The 27,859-nt window shown below is 42.1% G+C and overlaps 2 protein-coding genes and 1 long non-coding RNA gene across 10 annotated transcripts; 1 reads left to right on the top strand and 2 right to left on the bottom strand.

Moving 5' to 3' along the window:
* Positions 1–537: 537 nt before the first annotated feature.
* LOC123723843 (zinc finger protein 239-like) lies at positions 538–10,462 on the bottom strand. Its single transcript, XM_045715742.1, has 3 exons — positions 10,169–10,462; positions 3,290–3,487; positions 538–2,882 (listed from the first exon to the last, which is right to left on the bottom strand). The coding sequence occupies exons 2-3, from the start codon at positions 3,458–3,460 to the stop codon at positions 1,890–1,892; spliced, it is 1,164 nt and encodes a 387-aa protein (XP_045571698.1). The 5' UTR covers positions 3,461–3,487; positions 10,169–10,462; the 3' UTR covers positions 538–1,889.
* LOC123741741 (uncharacterized) lies at positions 8,909–23,802 on the top strand. Of its 2 annotated transcripts, none has more exons than XR_006769278.1 (3): positions 8,909–8,997; positions 9,240–9,294; positions 23,723–23,802. It is a non-coding gene; the product is annotated as an uncharacterized lncRNA (long non-coding RNA). The 2 variants fall into 2 exon arrangements; XR_006769279.1 differs by lacking the exon at positions 23,723–23,802 and adding an exon at positions 20,722–20,748.
* Positions 21,649–27,424, bottom strand: LOC106593650 (gastrula zinc finger protein XlCGF17.1). Of its 7 annotated transcripts, XM_045715751.1 has the most exons (4): positions 26,884–27,424; positions 26,680–26,738; positions 23,663–23,858; positions 21,649–23,051 (listed from the first exon to the last, which is right to left on the bottom strand). In XM_045715751.1, the coding sequence occupies exons 2-4, from the start codon at positions 26,692–26,694 to the stop codon at positions 22,219–22,221; spliced, it is 1,044 nt and encodes a 347-aa protein (XP_045571707.1). In that variant the 5' UTR covers positions 26,695–26,738; positions 26,884–27,424; the 3' UTR covers positions 21,649–22,218. The 7 variants fall into 7 exon arrangements, with proteins under 7 accessions (XP_045571707.1, XP_045571706.1, XP_045571705.1 ...); XM_045715750.1 differs by having other exon boundaries at positions 26,680–27,424; XM_045715749.1 differs by having other exon boundaries at positions 23,663–26,738.
* Positions 27,425–27,859: the final 435 nt, after the last annotated feature.

Below are 27,859 nucleotides of genomic sequence, written 5' to 3'. Positions count from 1 at the left end.
GAATGTGATGAAAGAAATAGAAGCTGAAATAAATCTCTCTTCTATTATTCTGACATTTCACATTCTTAAAATAAAGTGGTGATCCTAACTGACCTAAGACAGGGAATTTTTACTAGGATTAAATGTCAGGAATTGTGAAAAACTGAGTTTGAATGTATTTGGCTAAGATGTAAACTTCCGACTTCAACTGTATATATTTTTTTAAATCTCAAAACATCTTAACTCTTCTGCAGCAAAATCTTGTACACCCAGGTACTTCTCAGTACTTCATTAAAAACCCACTACCCCATGTCAGTTCATGCTGCAAGAGCTCTGATAGGTTGGAGGACGTCCTCCAGAAGTTGTCATAATTACTGTGTAAGTCTATGGAAGGGGGTGAGAACCATGAGCCTCCTAGGTTTTGTATTGAAGTCAATGTACCCAGAGGAGGATGGAAGCTAGCTGTCTTCTGGCTACACCATGGTGCTGCCCTATAGAGTGCTGTTGAAGCTACTGTAGACCTTCATTGCAAAGTAGTCTGTTTTAATCAATTACTTGGTGATGTCTTTATATTTAGTATTTAGCTAACTTTTTTTTTTAACCAACTTTTTACAATTTGAATTTTTCAGCAACAAAAATATTCACTGAGGATGGTCATCCCCTTCCTCCTCTGAGAAGCCTCCACTGATCCCCCCCCCCAACAGAAACCAGACAGTCACCCACATAATCCCCTCCTTACTAATACCTAACGAGCTTACAAAGTTACAAATCACATAGCCAAATAACAGATGGCTATTTACATTGATATGCTTTGGAATGTCTAGCCAGCATATCAGGAAAGCATGCAAGACTTTAGTTTAGATAAACAAATGTAGTTCGCTAACTAGCTAGATAGCTACCTTACATCAGACATCCTCTGCGCTGATGTTGGCTGAAAATGTAATGGGATGAATAGAAATAGTGATAGCTACCATTGCTGCAATGATAGAACACATTTTCAACTCTTGGGACATTGACCTTAAAAATCTGACATTTTCACCCCAAGTGAGCCCCACCGAGCCCCCTGAGTCATTGACTAAAAGGCCTACAGATTAATTCATTGTTTTTTTGTTTTTTTTATCAATGTGTGCTTGTGTGTGTTAGTGTACGAGTACAGGTGCATAGGTTTGTCTGTGTGGGTTTGCAATTGGTGGAGGGTGGTATGTGCATTAACATTAGTGTAGTAACATAAAACATTAGTTTAGGTGTTATTACATGATCGGTTGAAGTTATTACGATATTAATTTAAAAGTTGTGACTCACCTGATAACTTTTTCCACTTAATGTAATAAGTTACATTATCATACAAGATAACAACAAGATATTACATTTACCGGTTACACTGCATTTATTACATAATGTAATAAAAGTTATTACATTAACCGTTGTTGCAAGACACAGTATGCATAGTTCTTGCCTTAACCTCATGGATATTATTGTCCAATGTATTATTGATTAGGTTTAGGAACATTTTAATCAATATAGATCTATAACATATACAATTTAAGTGATAACTTGTTGTTTAGAAGATAATTGATTTAATATATTGATCAATTGAATAAATGAATATACACCTATTGTTGAAACATTATTCTACATAATGACATTTAATAATAATAGTATCATGAGTAGATGAAAGATACAATTATCAACACCCCCCCACACAGGTTCACTATGACATTTTCTATGATAACATTTATCCATTTAGATCCCAATGTGTGATATTACATAAACACAGGGGAGACCTGATCCTAGATCAGAGCTGCATATTATGCTGCACAGAGGTTACCATGGTGATCAGACCAAGGCAACTGTTTAAGAATGGGAGATGGATATGAGTGTTCACTAGATGTTTTCTATTGATCCTTTATTTAGGGATCTGCAACCGGTATCAGATAGGACTGAGATGAAATATGGCACATTTTTGCTTTTTGGTGTTTTCTAATATTCCCTAAATGAGTAAAGCTCTTTCCACACAGACAGACATAGGGTTTCTCTCTAGTGTGTGTTCGCTGGTGTGAATTCAGGCCCCCTGATTGACTGAAGCTCTTTCCACAATTATCACACTTGTAAGGCTTCTCTCCAGTGTGTGTTCGATGGTGTCGATTCAGGGTGGAAGCTGCAGCAAAGCTCTTCCCACACTGATCACAGCTATAAGGCTTCTCTCCTGTGTGTGTTAGTTGGTGTGTTGTCAGGTTGATTGACTGACTGAAGCTCTTCCAACACTGATCATAGCTATAAGGCTTCTCTCCTGTGTGTATTCGCTGGTGTCTAGTTAGGGAGGAAGCTACAGCAAAGCTCTTCCCACATTGATCACAGCCATAAGGTTTCTCTCCAGTGTGTGTTCGCTGGTGTATAGTCAGGTTGTCTGACTGATTGAAGCTCTTTCCACACTGATCACAGCTATAAGGCTTCTCTCCAGTGTGTATTAGCTGGTGTGTAGTCAGGTTGTCTGACTGATTGAAGCTCTTTCCACACTGATCACAGCTATAAGGCTTCTCTCCAGTGTGTACACGCTTGTGTATGGTTAGGACTCCTGCACTAACAAAGCTTTTCCCACAATCAAGGCAGGGGTAAGGCTTCTCCCCTGTATGGATTCTTACATTAGATTTGAAGGTGTTTGATGCAGCAAAACTCTTCCCGCACTGATCACAGTGAATAATGAAGCCACTCTGGCTTGTGAATCTCTTCCCACAGTCAGAACAGCAGTGGTGAGGTTTCTTCCCTGTACGTCTCTGCTGGTGCTTCTTGAGATGTTCTGATCTGGAGAGACTCTTCTCTGTCACGTCAGCAACATGATGCTGTTGAGGCTCCCCAGATGATAAGCCCCTCCCACTAAGAGAACGATGGTTAGGGGTGGTCCCCTGTAAAATAAATACATTGAATACTTAGTATTTGTTTATAGACCCATATTTCCAAAACTTTTATTTGTATTTTTTTATTGTTTGTTATTTAGCAGACGCTCTTATCAAGAGCAACTTACAGGAGCAATCAGGGTTAAGTTCCTTGCTCAAGGGCACAGACAGATTTTTCACCTTGTCGGCTCAGAGATTCGAACCAGAAACCTTTTGATTAGTGGCCCAACGCTCTTAACAACTAGGCTACCTGCTGCCCGTATCATCAATATACACTCAGTGGAGTGGCCAGTTTATTAGTTATACCCCCCTCCATACACGAAACTGGATCAACAATTTACTGGCCACTGAATGTATACTGCTTATCAATGAATTAACAGAAGTTGCAGAAGCAGATTGTAGTCTCATCCACACACCCCGCTGTTCTTACTTGATGAAATCAAATCTCCATCTCCCTCCTCGTGCCCCCCTCTCACAGTTCCACTCTGCCCTGGTGTTTTACTGCAGTTGACCAGCAGCACAGACACCCTCTTCAGACCCAGTATTAAGGCGCTACCAGGAGAGTTGCAACCCAGGGACTCCGGCATGGTGGAGGGGGACAGATTAGCTCTGTCCTGGTGACCACAGGAAGTAAAGTACATAGAATATCATTAGACCAAACATTTGATTACTTTCGTCTAAATCTCTGATTGGTGCATCCTTATAATACCTCCTTTCTCCTGAAGTGTGTAACTGTTCACTACTTTCCACTAATTTTTTTCAATCACTTTGTAAAAAATATCAAACGTAAGTGATATTTTTTTTTACAAATGTATAACAATTCTAATGCCCCGTCTTATGTTCAGAACCTTTGATTGAGTATTCATTGGAGTTGAACACATCTTTCACCCCTGAGTTAGTCTTGGTTAACCCAGAACTAATGTCTCACGTAATTGGTCAGCCGCTCATTTTAGTTCTGGGCTCATACGTGATAAGAGGAGAGCTTAAGAGATACTGGAACGAGGAGCTCCACCCTCTCTTTCAAGATACGGGCCGAATATCCCCTCCCCTTTCCAAAATTCAGAGGACACCAACACCTGCAAAATCATAATTTGTCCAAATAACCAGTGAAGAAAAACCACAACACCTGAACTACTGCTGCTCATTATGATGTAGTATTTAGAGCCAACTCCATCAATTATTTGGTTTTAACTTCCACCCTAAATTAAATGAATGTCAATTTATACAGTTATCACTATGTACAATAGAGCCACGTCTTTCTGGCACCATTTACAGCTTGTTTCTAGCCTAAAGCATTGCAGAGTTATTCTGATGTTTTTCTGATGCTAGCAAGCATGCAACGAACAACATGCTGTTTACATCTATATTTGCTCACCCTTTGGCAAATCAGATCACGACTCAATCCTACGTATTGTACATGTATACTAGTAATTCTATACACACTGTCCATAATGTCTATACATCCTGTGATGGAAAATGTTATGTGAAGAGCAGCCTTGAAAATGTTCGTCTTGTCTTAGTGTCATAAATAATCCTTGGTTCCTGCCCGTACTTGGTAAAAATATGAAGGGGAGCAACATGACCCTCCTCAGGACCATCTGGCAGAACGGCCAGAATATGGTCTATAAGTTAAGATAGGAGACGGTGCCAGACACATGCCGGAACCAACCCTATGAACGATGACTATGTAACCTGTCAGTAACCAGTATATAAGAAATCTAACGGGACTGCCCCGAGGGAGCTACCTTCAGAACGGTACTTTATGCATCTTAAGTTTGACTTTGACCTCTAGAGCATGCTGATAATAAGCAATGATTCATTTAAGATTGAGTGTCCCTGTGTAGAATTTACACGACTATCTCATCACATCTACTACAAGACCAAAAGTATGTGGACACCTGCTCGTCAAACATCTCATTCCAAATGCATGTGGTCCCCCCTTTGCTGCTATAACAGCCTCCACTCTTCTGGGAAGGCTTTCCACCAGATGTTGGAACATTGCTGCAGGGACTTGCTTCAATTCAGCCACAAGAGCATTAGTGAGGTCGGGCACTGATGTTAGCCGATTAGGCCTGGCTCGCAGTCGGCGTTGCAATTCGTCCCAACGGTGTTTGATGGGGTTGAGGTCAGGGCTCTGTGCAGGCCAGTCAAGTTCTTCCACAACAATCTTGACAAACTATTGCTGTATGGAACTTGCTTTGTGCAAGGGGGGCACTGTCATGCTGAAACAGGAAGGGCCTTCCCCAAACTGTTACCGCAAATTTGGAAGCACAGAATTGTCTAGAATGTCATTATATGCTGTAGCGTTAAGATTTCCCTTGACAAAACCATGACAAACAGCCCCAGACAATTATTCCTCTTACACCTAACTTTACTGTTGGCACTATGCATTGGGAGAGATGGCGTTTTCCTGACATCTGCCAAACCCAGATTTGTCCGTTGGTGGCGAGCCTTACACCACTCCAGCCGACGCTTGGCATTGCGCAAGGCAGTGGCGGATTTAGGTATGGGCGACATGGGCACCCGCAAAATTAGTTTTTTTGGAACGGTGACATTTGCGTGATCGGTTTTCTATCGCTCATTTGCACGTCACGTCAATGATATCATGTCACCATGTGGGACTGTGGGTCAATTAAACTTGTCGGAGTGGGCGCCCTGATTCTAGTTTGGGAGCTAGGCAGGCTACTGCCTGGGAAGGTCTCCCACTCAGAAGTACGAGATGGAGATGGGGAAGGGGGACGGGGGTAGGTTGACCTCAGGTCTCCCCACTGGAAGCCAGAGATTAGGGGAGCGGGGGAATCTATCAAATAGCGCGCCTCTAACTTTGTACAGTACTAATGCAATTAGTAAAATCGGTCAAACTATGAAATGCTACCAAATAAACCACAATTCATTCATAACACTTAATATATAGTTTCACAGACATATTGTTGCATTTTTTTCTGGTTTGCGAAATCGTTAAGAATAATATGAAACCAGTCTGCACACCACCAAGTTGAATTGGTTTAGTCTTGACTCTTGGTTGACAAAACGTCCATCCAGGGGGGGACCCTAGGACCAAGTTTGGAAAACCCTTATGTAGGCTACAACAAGAACTTGCTGCAGTACCTGAGAACACAATCTGGTGCAATCATATTTGGGCGTGACCACTGTAAATATCATGGAAAGCTGAAATCTGCTCTGACGACCTATCTACCCATGAATATCGCCCAGAACTAACCAACTGTCATGAATTGTATGTACATGCTTCAAGACTACAGTGTGGCCTATCTGATGTATGCCCAGCTGTCTTTGCTTACATGCCATAGCTCACTAGCATATTAAATGTCCCGTGTGGCTCAGTTGGTAGAGCATGGTGTTTGCAATGCCAGGGTTGTGGGTTTGTTTCCCACGGGGGACCAGTACGGAGAAATTGTTTTATGAAATGTATGCATTCACTACTGTAAGTCGCTCTGGATAAGAGCGTCTGCTAAATGACTAAAATGTAAATGTTGGGGGGATGGGTAATGTATTGATGCCAAATCAACACAAATGGATAAGAAAAGGTCTAAGCCATCAGGTTCCCATTTTAGAAAAAAGAGGAAAGAAGAAGAGGAGAAAAAAGGTATGCAGCTGTCATCTCTTCATGAGTATATTATGCATGTAATGAAATAGGCTAGTATAACACTATAACCACCACTAGCGACCTTGGACACCAAATACAGAATTAACTCATTGATTTGTTGAGCAGCAAGGTCATTTCAATAATGGTGAGTGACATCAAGCTGGCAAAATTCTATCATTCTAGATTGCTCCTCAGATGTCGCCACACTGAACAGTTGTCAGTTGTGATTAGAATTGTATCACTGAAGGAGGAGCCCCACATAAAGGAACATTTTATGGGGTATTTGGAGGCAGGAGTCCACGGGCCAATATTTGGCATCCCTGATTCTCAAAAGATTAGAGGAGCTAAACATTCCTTTTGGGGACTGCAGAGGACAGTCTTATAATAATGTGGCCAACATGAGAGGCAAAAACAAAGGTGTCCAAGCCAGACTCCTGGAAATTAATCCAAGAGCTCTATTTGTGCAATGTGGGGCTCCCACATTGAACCTGGTTGTGGCTGATGCTGCTGATGCTGTGGACATCACTTTGAAGGACTGAGACAGGGTGGGAGAGTAAATGTAAGTGTCAAGCCACTGAGGAATCAGGCAGCAGCGGTGAGAGGCACTGATTGAGGTGAGGGATCAAACCAAAGACCCTGTGATGAAGATTGAGGCCCAGTCCTTGTCAGAGGAGGTGGGATCATATTGCTTCAGCATCTGTACAGTGGTGTGGTATGACATCTTGAGCCAGATCCAACATGTGAGCAAGCTGATGCAGTCTCCCAGTATGCATGTGGATGTTGCAGTCAGTCTTCTCAGAAAGACAGAGAGAGGTCTAAGCAACTACAGGGCAACATGCTTTATGACTGCACAAACATCAGCCAAGGATATTTGCGAGGGTATGAATGTCGAGGCCGTTCTACAACAAAAAAGGCTGAGGTCCACAAAGAGGCACTTTTCATGCAAATCATTTGATGAGCCTTTGAGTGATGCCCTGAAGAAGCTGGAGGTGACATTTTTCAATGTCGTTGTTGATGCTGCTACCTCAGCCCTTCAGGAAAGATTTTTCACACTGGAAAATGTGGGAGAGAAGTTTGGAGTGCTGTCAACCTTCCAAAGTCTCTCAAATGAGGAGCTGACAGAACAATGTGAGGCCCTTAATATGACACTGCACTATAAAGGGGGGGGGTTCGCCCAGGGAGCCATACAAGCTAGAAACGCGACTGGCGCAAGGTGATCTGAGGCTTGTGTGCGGCTGCTCAGCTATGGAAACCCATTTCATGAAACTCCTGACGAATAGTTGTGCCGACATTGCGTTCAGAGGCAGTTTGGAACTCGGTAGGGAGTGTTGCAACCGAGGACAGATGATTTTAACGCGTTACGCACTTCAGTACTCGGTGGTCCCATTCTGTGAGCTTGTGTGGCGTACTCCTCAATTGAGCCATTGTTGCTCCTAGACTTTTCCACTTCACAATAACAGCACTTACAGTTGCCCGGGGAAGCTCTCGCAGGGCAGACATTTGACACACTGACTTGTAGGAAAGGTGGTATCTTATGGTGGTGCCACGTTGAAAGTCACTGAGGTCTTCAGTAAGGCCATTCTACTGACAATGTTTGTCTATGGAAATTGCATGGCTGTGTGCTCAATTTTATACACCTGTCAGCAACAGGTGTGGCTGAAATAGCCAAATCAAATCATTTGAAGGGGTGTCCACATACTTATGAATGTACTGTATTTATACTCTGGACTAATATTTACATATTTCTTAATTCCATTATTTTACTTTTAGATGTATATAACGTTATTGTTGTGAATTGTTAGATATTACTGAACTGTTGGAACTAGGAACACAAGCATTTCGCTACACCTGCAGTAAGATCTGCTAAGTATGTGTATGCGACCAATAAAATCTGATTTGTTTTCTCAGCTAGCGTTTACCGTAGCTTGGACTATGGAGTAGCTAGCATTGCAGAAGTCCATTGCATTGCATGCATTAAGGTAGCAGTGTGGCATTTTTTTAAAACTGATGTAGCTAGCTAGCTATGTTTTGTGGAAAAATGTACGAGTGGCATTTGGACGTGAACTTGCTATCGTGGTGTATGAAATGTCAAGGCCTAGCTTTCAAAATCTTTGTTCGTCCATATCCATTCGTTCAATTTGAACAGCTGGACAAAATAAACAATGGTGGTAATAAAAAACGTGGGATATTTTGTCTTTCAGCAGCCTACTAGCCCAAAGCACACAGGTTGTCTGCTAGCAAGCTAATGGCTTTAGTTATTTGTGTAACAAACCTTCCATAAACAATTACAGCTAGCTACACTTATTTGCTTGTTCGTTAGTTAGCTAGCTACAGAGGCTAGCAGCTGGACATGCAAGCTAATGTTCGCTAATAGCAGCTGCATTGTTGCCAAGCAACAGAGTTCCTGACTAGGTTAGATAGAACTCTGAGATGAAGCTGAAACTTAGTTGGCATTGCCAGAAATGCTACAAAACGTTCTTAATGGACAGAAATGTGCACGTGAGAGTGATAAATTAAAATGTAATAACTGTTGCATCTACAAAGTTAGTCAAACATTTAAGTCCAATGGTCACTTTCTGGAAACTAGTGTCGTTTTAATCCGCTGCAATCATTTTTACCAAGTCGGCGCAGAAAATACTGAACACTCACGACAACAATATAATGGAATATAAAACCAAATAATTTTTGTGATGGACATTATCTTACCAAGGAAGCCAAAGACAACAAAAACTAAAAGTGTGTACTGTATGACTGACTCATAGACCGTTCAGGGAACATGAAGGATGAGGATGGCATTGGAATTTCTCTACAAGTTGGGTGAGTCAACATGCTTTTTTCTACATGCAAGCACACACAGAAATCAGTACCATGGATAGACGCATCATATTTAGCCAAAGTTGATCTAACTAAATCGTTTTTGGCAGGGGTGCAACATTTAGAAGTGAGGGGGCCATATTTATTACAAAACAAATGCTAATTCTGAATGTAGGGATGTCCCTTGTCCCCAATGAAAGTTGCACCCCTTGTTTTAAAAAAAATATATTTTAGTTGTAGTAGACTAAGCATAGGTGATAAGATGATGTTGAAGTTGAAATGGTGCTTGAATAGTGGAGGCAGGGCCTGTTTTCTTTGCGACTTGCCGTAACTAAATCAATTGTTGTTTACTAGTCCGAAAACATTAACTTGCTTGATCATTCTGTAGGTTGGAACTGTGAACTTAACAGGACAGATATTGCTCTCCGGTTTTATGATTTTAACAAATGTGTGGTTGAATTTATTCTGCCACTGTGTTCTTGTCTCGGCTGTGTCAAGGCGTATGAACTAACAGGTTATATAAGAACGCAATTATCACAACACAAGTTGTAATATGGCTATTTTTCTGGCTTGGCTTGCCTGGCGATTTTACCCACGCACCGCTACTGCAAGTTGTCATTTTTTTTTACTCATTATTTCTCCATGGTTTTGACTTTACCTGCTCGTTGCGCATTGCCTTGTATCAAACTGTGCTTTAGGCTAGTAGGGTACTTTGCTGAAGGACAAAATATCCCACGTTTTTATTACCACCATTGTTTATTTTGTCCAGCTGTTCAAATTGAACGAATGGATATGGACGAACAAAGATTATGATAACTAGGCCTTGACATTTCATACACCACAGAAAGCATACTGTTCATAAGTCAACCAAACTTACCCGATCAATCGTGGAAGCAACTGTATTCTTTCTTCAAATAAAAAAAACATGACAGTAAGAGTAACGTTACGCTACAGTTACTTTCTTTGTCACAGCGTTCAGATAAATACAAGCTAGACCACACCTTTATAAATATAAAAACTCCATTAAAGTTGTGACAAATAAACGTCTCATTTAGACTAATCTTACATTAGAAACATCCTGGAAAAGCCTGTGGAATTCTATTTGGTTTGAAAACTAGATAGAGGATGGTAAACAACTTCCAGTTGATGCTTTTCGGCTTCTTCTGTGGTGTTTAAGAGGTGCCGCCACCTACTGTACATAGTCATCAAGACTTCTCTTCAAGTGGGTGAGGCGGTTTAGGGAGTAATTTATTGTTAGGAAATAACTGCTGTATTGCCTCAAATATATAGTATGTTAAATTAATGGCAAAACATAAATTGGCATAATCAATATATCATTAATCTATTTAAACTTTAAATTATTATTTGTATCACGTCTTTTGTGTCATCCTCAATGATTGCAAATGCATTATGTCAACGTGTGGTTGTATTGTTTTTACATTTGAAAATTACATCAAATTAAAATCAAAACAAATCTAAGGTATTTATAGAAACAACAAAAACAGCTTGCAGCCTCCGGCTGGCTGTGGTTTGCTGGAAGGTGGCAGGCTGAATTTGAGATTAGAGAAATTCCTTGCTAGTCTTTCAAATTAGCTCATGGCTAGATGGCTTTCTAGGGCTTATAGCGGTCCTCTGAATGGAAGACGCAAAAGCGGCCTGCCAAGGGCTTATAGCAGTCCTGTGTGTGCAGGCTAAGAAACTTCAATCAAATAAGCCATTCGTTTTTGATGACCAAATTCAACACTCTCTCATTGACCTCCATTCAAAAACTCCTTGCTTGGTGGGCGAAAAAAACGGACAAACACCACCTGCTGGAGGGAGACAGATTTTCCCTCGAGTTGGGCCTCTCACTTTGCCTCTTCCTCTCTGACAACGTTCTCTTCCAGAGTCCAGCTATTGTTATTGGCTGAGGCCCAGTAAGAGTAGCCTCGTAAATACCAGACTGATTACCGATGCGCGATCCGTGCAGTGAACCAGTAAAGTCTGATTTATGTTCAATCAGACTTCTGCAGTGGCCATACACAGTGGCGATTTTAGCATGTAAATCTTGGTGGGAAAAGCCTACATTTTTGGGGGGGATGCATGCCAGCAAGGCAACAACACTAGACAATACATTAATTAATTCAACTATACCAGTGACAACCGGTTCCCAGAAATGATTAGGGCCTACATAAAGCTGTCCCAACAGAAGAGCTTTCTTTTCAGCACCATGGAGTGAATCCTTGTCATGCTACACCTGGCTATCAGCGGAGTCTTGTCTGGCATCGAAACAGTTCATTCAGCCTCATTTACCTCCTTTAAAAAAAGCATGGCTGATATGGATGACTTGCTTAAACAAATGTGGTTTCTACTGACAATTGAGATGTACAAACTATGGCATAATCAATGAAATGTATTTATTAAGCCCTTCTTACATTAGCTGATGTCACAAAGTGCTGTACAGAAACCCAAGGGGAATGATGGGGAACGATGAGCGGATAAGAGGCAATCAAATTTTGATTAAGACAATAAGCGACATAGTAGTAGTCAATATAAACATGGGCGTAGTCATAACTATTTGTTTAGCACTTCTAAAATGAACAGGAACAGAATTCAGCACATGGGCCGTTCTTACAGTATTATCCCTGTACACCAAGTCAGAATCATAGGATTAAAAAAAGGGGGCATATAAGCAGACAATGAAAGCTCTTACAATATTTGATGACATTTCTCTGAAAACAGGCTATAGGCTACATGTTAGAACAGTTAAGGGATCAAATTATTAGGGTAAAGCACATGGGCTACTAACAGCTTACTACACAACATACATTTAGTATTACTTTCTTAGCTACAGTATACATATCTCCCTGGCATATTACATCATTTATGCAGCAGCATACAATACATTTTTGGACTCACCTTGTTGTGCTGTGCTCACTTGAACAGGAAGGAGGCATGGGCAAATTTTGTCATCAAACTTTGTCATCAAAGTCTGTCTTCCTCTGGATTTATGGTGCTTTCAAGTCAACTGAAAAATGAGGAAAAAACAAGGTTGTATCATGACGTCAGTGATCTTCAGGTCGGAGCTCTAGAAAAAGAGGCCAGAGTTTCCGACTTGGAATTCCGAGGTGGATGACCATTCAACACGTATTTTCCCGGTCGGAGTTTGCGTTTTTCCTAGTTCCCAGTTGTCTTGAACTCATTGAAGTCTGAGATTTCCCAGTTCAGTTTCCAGTTGTTTTGAACGCGGCAGAAGTCATGCTCGATTGACAGCATGGCCAATATATTCAACATTTTCTGGCCCATGATGTTGTATGTGAATGTTTATCCTTTTAAGCTTGGAAAAGAGACCTTAAACCCAGACTTGGACCACACACCCTCTCCACTGAATAGTAGGCTAGTGATTGCTTTGCAACGCTTGCAGTTATACACTGATTCCTTTCAAACCACTCATTGTTGAATTTGCGATTTCCAAGTTGTTGTGTAATGTTTATGTCCAATGGCTGATGAGCACTGATACGTATTACCTATAATTTATCTTCACTCTGCGGTCCGACTCATCCCAAACCATCTCAATTTGGTTGAGGTCGGGGGATTGTGGATGCCAGGTCATCTGATGCAGCACTCCACCACTCTCCTTCTTGGTAAAATAGCCCTTACACAGCCTGGAGGTTTGTTGGGTCATTGTCCTGTTGAAAAACAAATGATAGTCCCACTAAGCCCAATCCAGATGGGATGACATACCGCTGCAGAATGCAGTGGTAGCCATGCTGGTTAAGTGTGCCTTGAATTCAAAATAAATCACAGTGTCACCAGCAAAGCACCCCCACACCATAACACCTCCTCCTCATGCGTCACGGTGGGAAATACACATGCGGAGATGTTTTAATAAATTACTTTGTAACGTGATTATATTTAGTATAGTTTCATCTAAAAAGGATAACTTCAATGTTTTAAAATTTAAATGTTTCTGAAAAATCACTGAGGATGGTCCTCCCCTTCCTCCGGAGGAGCCTCCACTGATACACACCCCCAACAGACCAGTTAGTCACCCAGATAATCCCCTCCTTACTAATACCTAACGAGCTCAAAAAGTAACAAATCACATAGCCAAATAACAGATGGCTATTTACATTGATATGCTTTGGAATGTCTAGCCAGCGTATCATGAAAGCAAGCAAGTTAGATTTTGGTTTAGATATACAAATGTAGTTTACTAGCTAGCTAGGTTGTTAGTGACCTTACATCAGATTGTCCTCTTTTCTGCTGCTCTGATGTTGGCTGACTGGATGCCTTCATCTTTGAAATGAAGGGGAAAAAAGAGGGGAAAAAATAATTTGATACAATAGCATCACTTCTCAATGTCCGACGACATGGCAACCACATGAGTTGAGACTTTAGTTCCGTTTCAAAATCCTCTGGTTCAAAGTTGTGGCTACAAACATTTTGATATTTCTCACATCAACTGGATACACCTTCACGGGACGGTCCTCCAAGTCCTGAAATCGCTATGAATTCTGGATATTGTGATTTGCTTACAACCAGAAAATGTAGCAAGCCCGTTTCTACAAGTGAGATACAGAAACGTTCATATTTACATGTAGTGAGGAATTTCAACATTTTTATGACACAATATATTCATAACATATTAATGGACATACACTGACTGGACAAAACATTATGATCACCTGCTCTTTCCATTACATAGACTGAACAGGTGAATCCAAGTGAAAGCTGTGATCACTTACTGATGTCACTTGTTAACGTCACTTCAAATCAATGTAGATGAAGGGGAGGAGACAGGTTAAAAAGGGATTTTTAATCCTTGAGACAATTGAGACATGGATTGTGTATGTGTGCCATTGATGTTGAATGTGCAAGAAAAAAATATTGAAGAAGTGCCTTTAAACAGAGTATGGTAGTAGGTGCCAGGAGCACCGGTTTGTCTCAAGAACTGCAACCTAAAGGACATCCAGCAAACTTGACAAAACTGTGGGAAGCATTAAGTCAACATGGGCCAGCATCCCTGTGGAACACTTTTGACACCTTGTAGAGTCCATGCACCAAGAAATTGAGGCTGTTCTGAGGGAAAAGGCAGGTGGGGGCAACTCAACATTAGGAAAGCGTTCTTAATATTTTGTGCACTCAGTGTATACAGGTAAGTCTGTATTCTAGAGGTCGAAGATCAAAGTTCTGTTGATCTGAATGGACAGCTGTGAATCTAAGCTTTCCAATGAGCTATGATTAAAGGGTATACATGAGTAATAACCTGTATGCTGACATTGTCATAGGGTAAAACCCCTATGGGAAAACTGAATGGGATGGAGGGATGAATAGAAAGAGTGATAACACACAGAAAGCTACCATTGCTGCAATGATAGAACACATTCAACTCCAGGGACATAGACCTTAAAAAAAATCACTATGAGACATTTTCACCCTAAGTGAGCCCCACCGAGCCCCCTGACTCATTGACTATAAGGCCTACAGATTCATTCTGTTTATTTTTTATCATTGTGTCTGTGTGTGTGTGTGTGTATATATATATATATATATATATATATATATATATTATATATATATATATATATATATATATATAAAATTGTACAGGCGAGTATATTTCATTAATTACGTTATTTTACTTTTAGAAGTGGTGTGTATTGTTAGATATTACTGCACTGTTCAAGCTAGTGTCGTGTCTTTGGCTATGCCGGATTAAGTGATATGACATGCTGTTCTATAAAATCCTTTCTCTGTAATTAATATTACCTGGTTAAGCTAATCATGTAAATAACTAGAAAGTCGGGGCACCACGGAAGAGTGTTTATAGAGCCGTTATCTTCCGAATAAACTCTTAAAAGACTTAGTAATATTTTACATTGATAGCCGTCATCTCAATCCTCACCTTATTTCAGTCTCGTAATGAAAGTTATAAATTCTTGGTTATCTTCACGAACCCTGACTAACAAGTTGAATCAGCAATACAAAATTGGGTTTAATTATTTATTTACTAAATACCTAACTAATCACACAGAATTACATATACACAGAATACAAATTATGTCATACAGAAAACGCCCCTGGTGGACGGAGCCGACATGGCGGCTTGTTACACAAAGAAAGGGGGTTGGGCTTGAATGAAAGAGCGGGAAGACTGAGGAACAAAGAAACAGCAGCTATGCTATCGTAAATACAGAATCTTATGCATTCTAAATTACCGCCCATTTGGAAAAGGAAAATGCAATAAATATTTACTCTGAGCTGCGCTTCGGTAGATTGGTCGTAGATGCTGGCCGGGTTGGCCAACAGATCTTCCTGTCCTCAGAAGAATGTCAATGGTGGTAAAGTGGATACGTTGTGGTATCTTCGTCGTGTGTTAGACTGGATCCGTCGTCCGTCCTTTCCTAGCCCACGTCTACAGCGGCCGCTGCTAACTCAACGGCTAGGAAGTATCACTTCTGTAGTGAATAAGTTCAAAGTTCATACCATTCACAACCAAAGCTCACGCCGAGGTTGGCTTAGTTCTGTAGTTGACATGTGTGTCCTTGTAACACAGAGGCTGCAGACCTCACGTAGTGGAACCCGGTTACATTGTGTCATTGTCTTATATAGTGGCGAGGGGAGAAGGGTGTGTCATCGTTTATAACCCCTGTCTCTTCACAGGTGCGGGCCACTGATAAAGCAAGGCACTTTCCTAATGAAAACCCAATTCTCTCAATTGGAAGATAAAATTACATTTCATCTCCTAACAAACAATTTCAATATCAAACATTTAAATTGCATAACAATTCTATGTGACTCTGATAACTAGAGGGTGTATACTTTCCCAGGTACAGTTTATGTCGTCCTGTCATCAGTCATGTCTCAGATGACAACCGAACTGACATCCATACTCATTAAGTTCCAAAGCATATTTCCAACTGGTTTTATTACCAAAATATGGTTCCTTTTCCCCTTTTGTTTGATGTTCCCAGACTCTCTATATTTAACAAAGGATATTCAACAGTCCTTCAGTAGGGTCAGAGAGAGAGGGGAAGGGAGAAAGGTATTTATGGGGGGGTCATAAACCTTACCCACAGGCCAATGTCATGACACTAGGAGCACAAGCATTTCTACACCCGCAATAACATCTGCTAAATATGTGTATGTGACCAATACAATTTGAAGATTAGAGTGTGTGTTTGTGTACAGGTGCATAGGTTTGTGTGTGTAGCAGGGGCGGAAATCCCGGGGGGGACACGACCCCCCCATCCTGGGAAAAATATGATTTGTCCCCCCCAATATATCACTGAAACATAACTATGTAATTTAAATAATATTAATAATACGCAATGAAAGCAATTGTGCTGATTATAGACACTTAATAGCGCGTTTTTAAGTTTCAAAAGATTGCGACCCCCCGCCCTTTGCCTCACAATGGTTTGATCCACTGCCAGTTCCTTAGCTTGCTACGTAACTGCCTGTCACAATTGTCTTCGTCTTCTGACGATAATGCGAAATCGTCATCAGAAAATGTGGACCAAAACGCAGCAGGTACGTGAATGCTCATCTTGATTTTTAATTAATCTCAAAAATGAACATACAAAACACAAAAAACGAACACTCGACAAATAAACAGTCTGGTAAGGCACAAGGCTATACACAGAATAATCACCCACAAATCACACATACAAACACACCCTAATATATGGGACTCTCAATCAAAGGCAGATAGACAACACCTGCCTTCAACTGAGAGTCCCAACCCCAATCAACCAAACATAGAAACACACAACCTAGACTAACCATAGAATTAACTAAACATAAACCAAAACCCGGAATTACTAAATCAAACACCCTTTACACAAACACACCACCCCGAACCACATAAAACAAATACCCCCTGCCACGCCCTGACCAAACTACAAAACAATTAACCTTATATACTGGCCAGGACGTGACAGTACCCCCCCCTTAAAGGTGCTACCCCAGAAGCACCTTAACAAAAAATAACCCCAAGCAACACCAACAAAAAGTCCCCTTTTCTAAAGGGAGGGAAGGGAGGGTGGCTGCCGTCAACGACGGCACTGTGCTACACCCCCCCTCCCCAACCCACCTATTTCTGGAGGTGGCTCTGGTTCCGGCCGTTCCAGGCTGTCGGGCCACTCTGGCATCGCCGAGGGGCAGTCGGGCCAGTCTGGCATCGCCGGGGGCAGTCTGGGCAGTCTGGCAATTCGGGACAGTCTGGGCAGTCTGGCAATTCGGGACAGTCTGGGCAGTCTGGCAATTCGGGACAGTCTGGGCAGTCTGGCAATTCGGGACAGTCTGGGCAGTCTGGCAATTCGGGACAGTCTGGGCAGTCTGGCAATTCGGGACAGTCTGGGCAGTCTGGCAATTCGGGACAGTCTGGGCAGTCTGGCCACTCCGGCAGTTCAGGGCAGTCTGGCCACTCCGGCAGTTCAGGGCAGTCTGGCCACTCCGGCAGTTCAGGGCAGTCTGGCCACTCCGGCAGTTCAGGGCAGTCTGGCCACTCCGGCAGTTCAGGGCAGTCTGGCCACTCCGGCAGTTCAGGGCAGTCTGGCCACTCCGGCAGTTCAGGGCAGTCTGGCCACTCCGGCAGTTCAGGGCAGTCTGGCCACTCCGGCAGTTCAGGGCAGTCTGGCCACTCCGGCAGTTCAGGGCAGTCTGGCCACTCCGGCAGTTCAGGGCAGTCTGGCCACTCCGGCAGTTCAGCGCAGTCTGGCCACTCCGGCAGTTCAGCGCAGTCTGGCCACTCCGGCAGTTCAGCGCAGTCTGGCCACTCCGGCAGTTCAGCGCAGTCTGGCCACTCCGGCAGTTCAGGGCAGTCTGGCCACTCCGGCAGTTCAGCGCAGTCTGGCCACTCCGGCAGTTCAGCGCAGTCTGGCCACTCCGGCAGTTCAGCGCAGTCTGGCCACTCCGGCAGTTCAGCGCAGTCTGGCCACTCCGGCAGTTCAGCGCAGTCTGGCCACTCCGGCAGTTCAGCGCAGTCTGACCTCTCTGGCGACTGTTGACTGGCGGGCAGCTCTGACGATGACTGTTGACTGGCGGGCAGCTCTGACGATGACTGTTGACTGGCGGGCAGCTCTGACGATGACTGTTGACTGGCGGGCAGCTCTGACGATGACTGTTGACTGGCGGGCAGCTCTGACGATGACTGTTGACTGGCGGGCAGCTCTGACGATGACTGTTGACTGGCGGGCAGCTCTGACGATGACTGTTGACTGGCGGGCAGCTCTGACGATGACTGTTGACTGGCGGACAGCTCTGACGATGACTGTTGACTGGCGGGCAGCTCTGATGATGACTGTTGACTGGCGGGCAGCTCTGATGATGACTGTTGACTGGCGGGCAGCTCTGATGAAGACTGTTGACTGGCGAGGCTGGGTTGACGCACTTGTAGCCTGGTGCGTGGTGCTGGTACTGGGCTTACCAGATTATGTACACGCACCTCCAGGCTAGTGCGGGAGCGGGAACAGGACGAGTCGGACTGGGTTGACGCACTTCCGGGTCCGCACGAGAGACAGGAGCTGGAAACCCAGGGCTATGGAGGCGCACAGCCGGTCTAGATCTTACCTCCTGCACAACCCGCCTTGGCTGGATGGAACTAGTAGCCCTGTACGAGCGGGGTGCTCGTACAGGGCAGACTGGGCTGTGCAGGGGCCTGATGGTAGCCGTGCGTAGAGCGGGAGTTGGGTAGCCTGGTCCTCGGAGGCGTACCGGCGACCAGATGCGCTGCGCAGGCATCCTCCTACCAGGCTGGATGCCCGCTCTAGCACGGCACCTGCAAGGGGCTGGAATAACGCGCACCGGACTGTGCGTGCGTATGGGTGAGATAGTGCGCTCCTCAGCGAAACATAGCGCTCTCCACCCCATACGCTCCTCCATATAACCACGAGTAGCTGGCTTCCGGCTCTTCTTACGCCTAGCCAAACTACCCGTGTGCCCCCCCCCAAAATTTTCTTGGGGGTGCCTCTCGTGCTTCTCCTTCAGCGCGTACTTGGCCTCGTACCACCGCCTCTCTGCCTTGGCTGCCTCAATTTCCCACTGCGGGCGTCGATAATCCCCAGCCTGATGCCAGGGTCCGGCCCCGTCCAGAACTTCCTCCCAAGTCCACTTCTCCCGCCAGTCCAACTCGAACTCCGTCTGCTCCTTCCTCTGCTGCTTGGTCCTTTGGTGGTGGGTGATTCTGTCACAATTGTCTTCGTCTTCTGACGATAATGCGAAATCGTCATCAGAAAATGTGGACCAAAACGCAGCAGGTACGTGAATGCTCATCTTGATTTTTAATTAATCTCAAAAATGAACATACAAAACACAAAAAACGAACACTCGACAAATAAACAGTCTGGTAAGGCACAAGGCTATACACAGAATAATCACCCACAAATCACACATACAAACACACCCTAATATATGGGACTCTCAATCAAAGGCAGATAGACAACACCTGCCTTCAACTGAGAGTCCCAACCCCAATCAACCAAACATAGAAACACACAACCTAGACTAACCATAGAATTAACTAAACATAAACCAAAACCCGGAATTACTAAATCAAACACCCTTTACACAAACACACCACCCCGAACCACATAAAACAAATACCCCCTGCCACCCCTGACCAAACTACAAAACAATTAACCTTATATACTGGCCAGGACGTGACACTGCCGTGAGGTTCATCCAGTCAATCGCGCACACACACACTAGCTGAATATGCAGAGCTAGCGCGCAAATATTAACTATTAAGCTAGCTAGTACCTATTCCATTTATGTGGCGTCGTCAAAGATGGGATCAGCATGCAGATGATGTAAGTTAGTGCTTCAAAGTCCCCGTGATAAGGTTAGCGATAAACTGAAGTCCAAACTGAACAGAACTACACTCTCTTCTACCATTGTCTTAAATATATTTAATGGTCTCGTTGCAAAAGCTAAATTGTCGCAAGGGAACTTTTATTTATTTATTTTATTTCACCTTTATTTAACCCGGGTAGCAAAGATTATAGCAAACACCACTGAAACTGAATTGGTGCTCGCTAGCTTTGCAAATTCAGCTATTGTTGGAAGCCAGCCAATATGAAACAAACTATTAAAATTACAAAAGGTTGCAGCATATGTTGTGTAAATGGTGAACTCATACAGCTGTCAACTCTTGTCATTTTAATCCGTTTCACATTTGCTAGCTACCTTAGATCGAAGCCCATATAGAATGATTGAAGATGATAGAAGCCCATCTCCTACTGTAAATAACCTACACACTGTGTGTGTAGCCAGCCAGCCAGGTAGAAAAATGGCAGAAAAATAAAAGACGGACATCAGAGTATTTTTCAATACACCAAAACGCATAGTAAGAACCCTAGTAGCCTAATATCTCAAAGACTAGTTGATAAAATGTTCATAAGAAAGAAATTAAATTCTAATGGAAATGTTTCACAATGATGTCATTAGGCAGAGCAGGCAACAGATGGCACACAGACAGCAGAGTTGGGGACAGATATGCAGGGACAGACTGGCAGAGACAGGGAGTCTCAGGTAAGTTTGTTGAGTCTTTGTTTGGCAACATTATGAAAGGTTCTCAATTTTTTTTACTTGTAAAATAGGAACATAATTGGAAAATGCCATGGATACCCCCACTCTCAACTTAAACTGGTGACTGAACTAAGATTTGTTAAAGGCAATGGTATTGCTGTTGTGATTAGTTGTGTAGTTTTGGGTACCGGTAGTTAGGAGTACGGCAAACACCTTATTTCTTTGGTTCCTCAATATACATTTACCATATTACAATGTAGGCTATGTGTTACAGCACTACTTTTGGTGTCCCCCTCAGGAATTGCTCTTGAGAAAATTTCATGTAATTGTCCCCTCCAAAGTGGATATCAGATTTTCGCCCCTGGTGTGTAGGTTTGTAATTGGTGGAGGGTGGTATGTGCAATAACATTAGTGAAGTAACACATAAAACATTGGTTTAGGTGTTATTACATGATCGGTTGAAGTCATTGTTATTCATTTAAAAAGTTGTTACTCACCTGATAACTTTTTCCACTTAATGTAATAAGTTACGTTATCATATTAACCAAGAAGATATTACATTTACTGGTTTTATTACATTATAAATGTAGAAGTTATTACAAAAAGTTACATTACATTCCCACGGGGGACCAGTACGGGGGGAAAAAATGTATGAAATGTATGCATTCACTACTGTAAGTCGCTCTGGATAACAGCGTCTGCTAAATGACTAAAATGTCAAATGTAAAAAATGAACCGTTGTTACAAGACAGCATACATAGTTCTTTCCTTGACCTCATATTATTATTCAATGCGTCATTGATTCGTTTTAGGATCCTTTTAATGAATGTAGATATTATTTAAAAAAAATGAAAGTGATAAATTCTTGTTTAGAAGATAATTGATTTAATATATTGATCAATTGAATAAATGAATATACACCTATTGTTGAAACATTATTCTACATAATGACATTTAATAATAATAGTATCATGAGTAGATGAAAGATACAATTATCAACACCCCCCCACACAGGTTCACTATTACATTTTCTATGATAACATTTATCCATTTAGATCCCAATGTGTGATATTACATAGACACAGGGGAGACCTGATCCTAGATCAGAGCTGCATATTATGCTGCACAGAGGTTACCATGGTGATCAGACTAATGCAACTGTTTAAGAATGGGAGATGGATATGACTGTTCACTAGATGTTTTCTATTGATCATTTATTTATGGATCTGAAACCGGTGCCGGAGAGGAGGGAGATGAAATACGGCATGGTTTTGTTTTCTGGTGGGGTTTTTTCTTCCATTGGACCTAAATTAACAAAGCTTTTCCCACCTAGACAGACATAAGGTTCCTTCTCCAGTGTGTGTTCACTGACGTGAATATAGGGTCCCTGACTGACTGAAGCGCTTCCCACACTGATCACAGATATAAGGCTTCTTTCCCTCCAGTGTGTGTTAGCTTGTGTTTAGTCAGGGAGAAAGTTTGAGAAAAGCTCTTTCCACACTGATCACAGCTATAAGGTTTCTCTCCAGTGTGTGTTCGCTGGTGTCTAGTCAGGGTGGAAGCTCGAGCAAAGCTTTTTCCACATAGACAGACGTAAGGTCTCTCTCCAGTGTGTGTTAGCTTGTGTGTAGTCAGCTCTCCTGACTGATTGAATCTCTTACCACATTGATCACAGCTATAAGGCCTCTGTCCAGTGTGTCTTCGCTGGTGTGTAGTCAGCTCTCCTGACTGATTGAATCTCTTCCCACATTGATCACAGCTATAAGGCCTCTCTCCAGTGTGTGTTCGCTGGTGTGTAGTCAGGTGTCCTGACTGATTGAAGCTCTTCCTACACTGTTCACAGCTATAAGGCTTCTCTCCAGTGTGTAAACGCTTGTGTATGGTCAGGCCTCCTGAATTAGCAAAGCTTTTCCCACAATCAAGGCAGGGGTAAGGCCTCTCCCCTGTATGAATTTTCTGATGATATTTTAAGGCATTAGATGCAGTAAAACCCCTCCCACACTGAGAGCAGCAGTACGGTTTCTCTCCAGTCTGAATCTGCTGGTGAATTAAGGACCTCAGTCTAGTAAAACTCTTCCCAAAGTTAGAGTAACAGTGGTGAGGTTTCTTCACTGTACTTCTCTGCTGGTGTTTCTTGAGGTGATCTGATCTGGAGAGACTCTTCTCTGCCTCTTCAGCAACATGTTGTTGTTGAGGCTCCCCAGATGATAAGTCCCTTCCACTGAAAGAGTGATGGTTATGGGAGTCCCCTTTGAAACAAAAGGCATTGAGTTGCTAGGTTTTAGAAATGTGGGTCCATAAACAAATATTATACAAATAATATAGCAACATACACTCAGCGGACAGTTTATTCGGTCCACCCCCTTTCACAAAAATTGATCGTTCCTACATACAGTGGGTCACATGGCGGTGAGTCCATTGACCCATCCAGCCTGGTGTCAACGGTACAGGCTAGTCGAGGTGGTGATCTGGTGTGGGGAATGTTTTCCAGGCACACGTTAAGTCCCTTGATACCAATTGAGCATCGATTGAACACTACAACGTATCTGAACATTGTTGCTGACCAAACCCAATAGAGTATCTTTGGGATGAGATGAAACGGGCTGTTGGCAGCATGAATGTGCAGCCGTCCAATCTGCAGCAACTGCGTAATGCCATCGCGTTAGAATGGACCAACATCCCTGGGGAACGTTTGACACCTTGTAGAATCAATGCACCAAAGAATTCCGACTGTTCTGGAGGCAAAGGAGGGTCCGACCCAGTACTAGATGGGTGTACCTAATAATCTGGTAACTGAGTGTATATTTTTATCAAATCAACAGAAGTTGCAGAAGCAGATTGCAGTCTCATCCACACACACCATTGTTCTTACTTGATGAAATCAAATCTTCATCTCCCTCCTTGTGTCCTTTTCTCACAGTTCCACTCTGCCCTGGTGTTTTCCTGCAGTCGACCAGCCGCACAGACACCCTCTTCAGATCCAACAGTAAAGCGCTACCGGAAGAGTTGCGACCCGGGGACTCTGGCAGGGTGGAGGGGGACGGGCTAGCTCTGTCCTGGTGACCACAGGAAGTATTGTACATAGAATATCATTAGACCAAACATTTGATTACTTTAGTCTAAATCTCTGATTGACAGGAGGTATTATAAGGATGCACCATTCTCCTGAAGTGTGCAATCGTTCACTACTTTACACATATGTAGTTTCTCAATTACGTCGGCCAATTTTTCAAATTGAAGTGGTATATATTTTTGTAATATCCAGTCTTATGTTCAGAACCTTTGATTCAACATTCAGTGGAGTTGAACACATCTTTCAACCCTGAGTTAATCTTGGTCAACACAGAATTTAAGTGTCACGTAATTGGTCAGTCACTCGATTAAATTCTGGTTTCATACATATTGGGAGAGATTAGGAGATGCTAGAACGAGGAGCAGAACCGGAATGAGAAGCTCCCCCGTCTCTCAAGACACGGGCCGAATGCCCCCTCCCCTTCCGAAATTTGAAAGACGGTAACACCTGCTAAATCATTATTTGTTCAAATAACCAGTGACGCAAAACTTAAAACACCAGAACTATTGCTGCTAGTTATCCCACTTGGAGCATGTTGAGAAAAATGTCAGTCTCATAGTTTCAGTATCCTTATAGAGCACATACGTAGAAGAAACCATCAGATATGGGGTATTGTAACATGTAGCAGAAGCCTACAGTAAACATTTATTGTGCAGCCTGGTGCAATTTCTGCCCCATGCAACATTGCTCAGATCCACTTTTCTATGTGACTTGTTACTGTAACAGCATCCTCATCTAAAATCATCAGCTTACAGTGTATCAACAATATTCAGATAATGAATGGAATAAACTAATTTATTTCAGTACTTTAAAAAAAAACTACACTATATAATTCTGGTTTCGTAGTTCAGTTTTTAGCAGTTTAAAAAAAATGTCAGGAAAATATTTTCAAAACGAATCAATTGAAAATGGGCTAGGTTTGAAACAGATTTTTGTGCTTAAAGTTGTGAAAATGTACCACATAATGGTGAAAATTGTACCAAAGAGAAACATAATTAGATTGATGGAGTCATGGGCTAGTGGGTGTATCCACCATATGTTTTATACCAGTCATTTCATTTCCAATCAGTGAAGGGAAGTGAATAAGTGCACACTTTGGAAGGACAGAAAGACAATTAGGGATTCGTTAACATAGTTAGTATCTAGGCAGAAGTGGAGCTAGCGTGAGGGCCATGGGTTTGATGTTAGCCTACCATTATTTAACCCTATAAAACATGATTTAACAATATAAAACATGGTCAATTTATATGATTAAATTAAATCCTGAAGTTGGTCTAGGCGGTTGTTGCTTATTTTATAAAGCAAAGTACCCTACAGCTGTCTGTCACTATACCTCCTTGAGGGGTCCCCTGGGACTGGTGGCTGCACTGCTGGTGGGGGAAGGACCATGGTCTTGAAAATTATTCATTTATTTAGTAAGTTATTTATTAAGTTAATAGTTTAAATTAAGTTAACACACTGCCGGGACTTGAGGTTGGCCTATACAAGAAGAATCCAACAATGATACATGTTGTCTACATTTTAAAAAGTCTAATACATCTGTAGGCAGGAATTAAGAAACATTAGGAAACGGAAAACATTCCAAAGAACAGAATAGCATATTCTGAGTTTAAACGTAGACTCAGCAATATGATGTAGGCTATATGCAAAGTAAACAGCTACATTTCAGCAATCACCAAAAACGTTGATGTGCGAGGCTAAATTAGCTAGCATGCTTTCAGCTGACTGGTGTTAACTAGCTAGCTACAGAGGCTAGCTGCTGGACTTTGGACAAGCAAGCTAACGTTAGCTAATAGCAGCTGTATTGTTGCCAAGATGCTGACCCATTCAGATAGAACTCTTGAGATTTGCCTGAAAAGAAATGAGTATCAGAAAAGCTACAAAAAGGTCGCACATCGTTGGTTCTTAATGGACAGAAATGTGCACGTGAGAGCGATACATTATACATGTTATAAAAACTGTTGCAGATACAAAGTTAAACATTTAAGTCCAATGGTCACTTTATGGAAGCTATGGTGCTGTTTTAATCCGATGAAAGAATTTCAGCTAAATAGGCACAGGAAATACTGAAAACTCACGACTATAATACTGGAATATAACACAAAATAATAATTGTCCAAAGGAAATGTTTTACCAGTGCATAGCGAGATGCGCATCTCAGTTACTTCTCATGAAGATTAATCATTTCAAAATTGGTTATTAACTAGCTGGCCAGGCGCATCCTTGACTATGAATGGAAATTAGGCTAGCGAGCAAGCATTTTAGCCAGGTAGCCTAGGACAACAAAACAGAGTGGTAGACCGTTCAGGGAACATGAAAGAGGAGGATGGCATTAGCGTTTCTCTACAAATTAGGTGCGTGAACATGTTTTTTTTTGTACTTGCACTCACACACAGATATCAGTATCATGGATAGACATATTTAGTTTAGGTTGATCGGACTAAATCGTTTTTGGTATGTTTTAGTTGTCAATTTAGTAGACTAAGCATTGGTGATTAGATGTTGAAATGGAGCTTGAATAGTGGAGGCGTCGCCTGTTGTCTTTGCGACTTGAGGTAACTCTAAATCAATATTTGTTTAGAAGTCCGATTTTAAAAAAATTTTTATTTAACTAGGCAAGTACATTACATGCAAAATGTTTTGTGCTCTCCGTCTCTGTCTTCTTGTATCGGCTGTGTCAAGGCATATGAACTAACAGCATCAAACAACACAGTCACAACACACAGGTTGTAATGTATTTTTTCTGGATTGGCTTCCATGTAAAAACAACATTATGGCTTATTTCTCCATGGTTCTGACTTTACCTGCTCGTTGCGCATTGCCTTGTATCAATCTGAGGGCTTTAGGCTAGTAGGGTACTTTGCTGAAGGACAAAATATCCCAAGTGTTTATTACCATCATTGTTTATTTTGTCCAGCTGTTCAAATGGAATGAATGGATATGGAAGATAAAATATGATAACTAGGCCAATACATTTTATACTGTTAATAAAAGTAAACCAAACGTACCCGATCCATCGTCGAAGCTATTATTTCATCAGCGTTTCTTTAAATAAAAAAACATGATAGTAAATGTGTACCGTACACTAGCTATTCTGTCACTGAATTCATATAAAGAACAGCTAGACCAGAGCAATCAAACGTAATTGTAAATATCACAACTTGACTTAAATTGTGACAAATAAATGTCTGATGTAGGATACTCTTACTTCAGAAAGATCCTGGATAAGATTTTACATGATCTATTAGAGTCAACAAAACGTTCAACACCCTATCCACCAATAATCCTGTTGTCTGTTATCGTCTAACTCTACACGAGAGTCTGTTGGAACAACGTCCTCTTCGACAGTCCAGATAGTTTTAATTGTCTGAGGCCCAGTAAGGGAAGCCTGTAAAATACCAGACTTATTACAGCAGCGCTATCCGTGCAGCGAACCAGTAAAACCTGATGTATGTTCAATCCGACATCTGCAGTGGCCATGCAGAATTTACACCAATGCAGTCTCCACAGTAGTCAGTGCATTCATACTTCTTCCGCTTCACGAAAGCTGTGGTGAAGGAAGTGGTCTTCTTCTTCGGTATTATGGCGGTCCGCATACAATTGTTATAGATGCATGCCGCTGCCTACTGTATTGGCTGTGTATCAGCCTACTGCTCTCTGTAGTCTGAATTCATTACGCTTTGGGAAAAACCAACTAACTAATGCTGCACGGTGGAGGAAAAAATACCTAATCGTCATACTTGAGTAAAAGTAAAGATATCTTAATAGAAAATGACTAAAGTAAAAGTTGAAGTCAACCAGTTAAATACTATTTGAGTAAAAGTCTAAAAGTCTTTACTTTTGATACTTAAGTATGTTTAAAACTACGTGTAATTGCTCAAATGTAATTAAGTATCAAAAGTCAAACTGAATCATTTTAAATGCCTTATATTAAGTAAACCAGACAGCTCAATTATTTATTTTACAGATAGCCAGTGGCACACA

The sequence above is a fragment of the Salmo salar genome, chromosome ssa03, assembly GCF_905237065.1.
Source record: "Salmo salar chromosome ssa03, Ssal_v3.1, whole genome shotgun sequence".
In the NCBI taxonomy this organism is placed as follows: Eukaryota; Metazoa; Chordata; class Actinopteri; order Salmoniformes; family Salmonidae; genus Salmo; species Salmo salar.
Note: the sequence above shows the minus strand (reverse complement) of the source record. Positions and strands in the feature narration are given on the sequence as shown.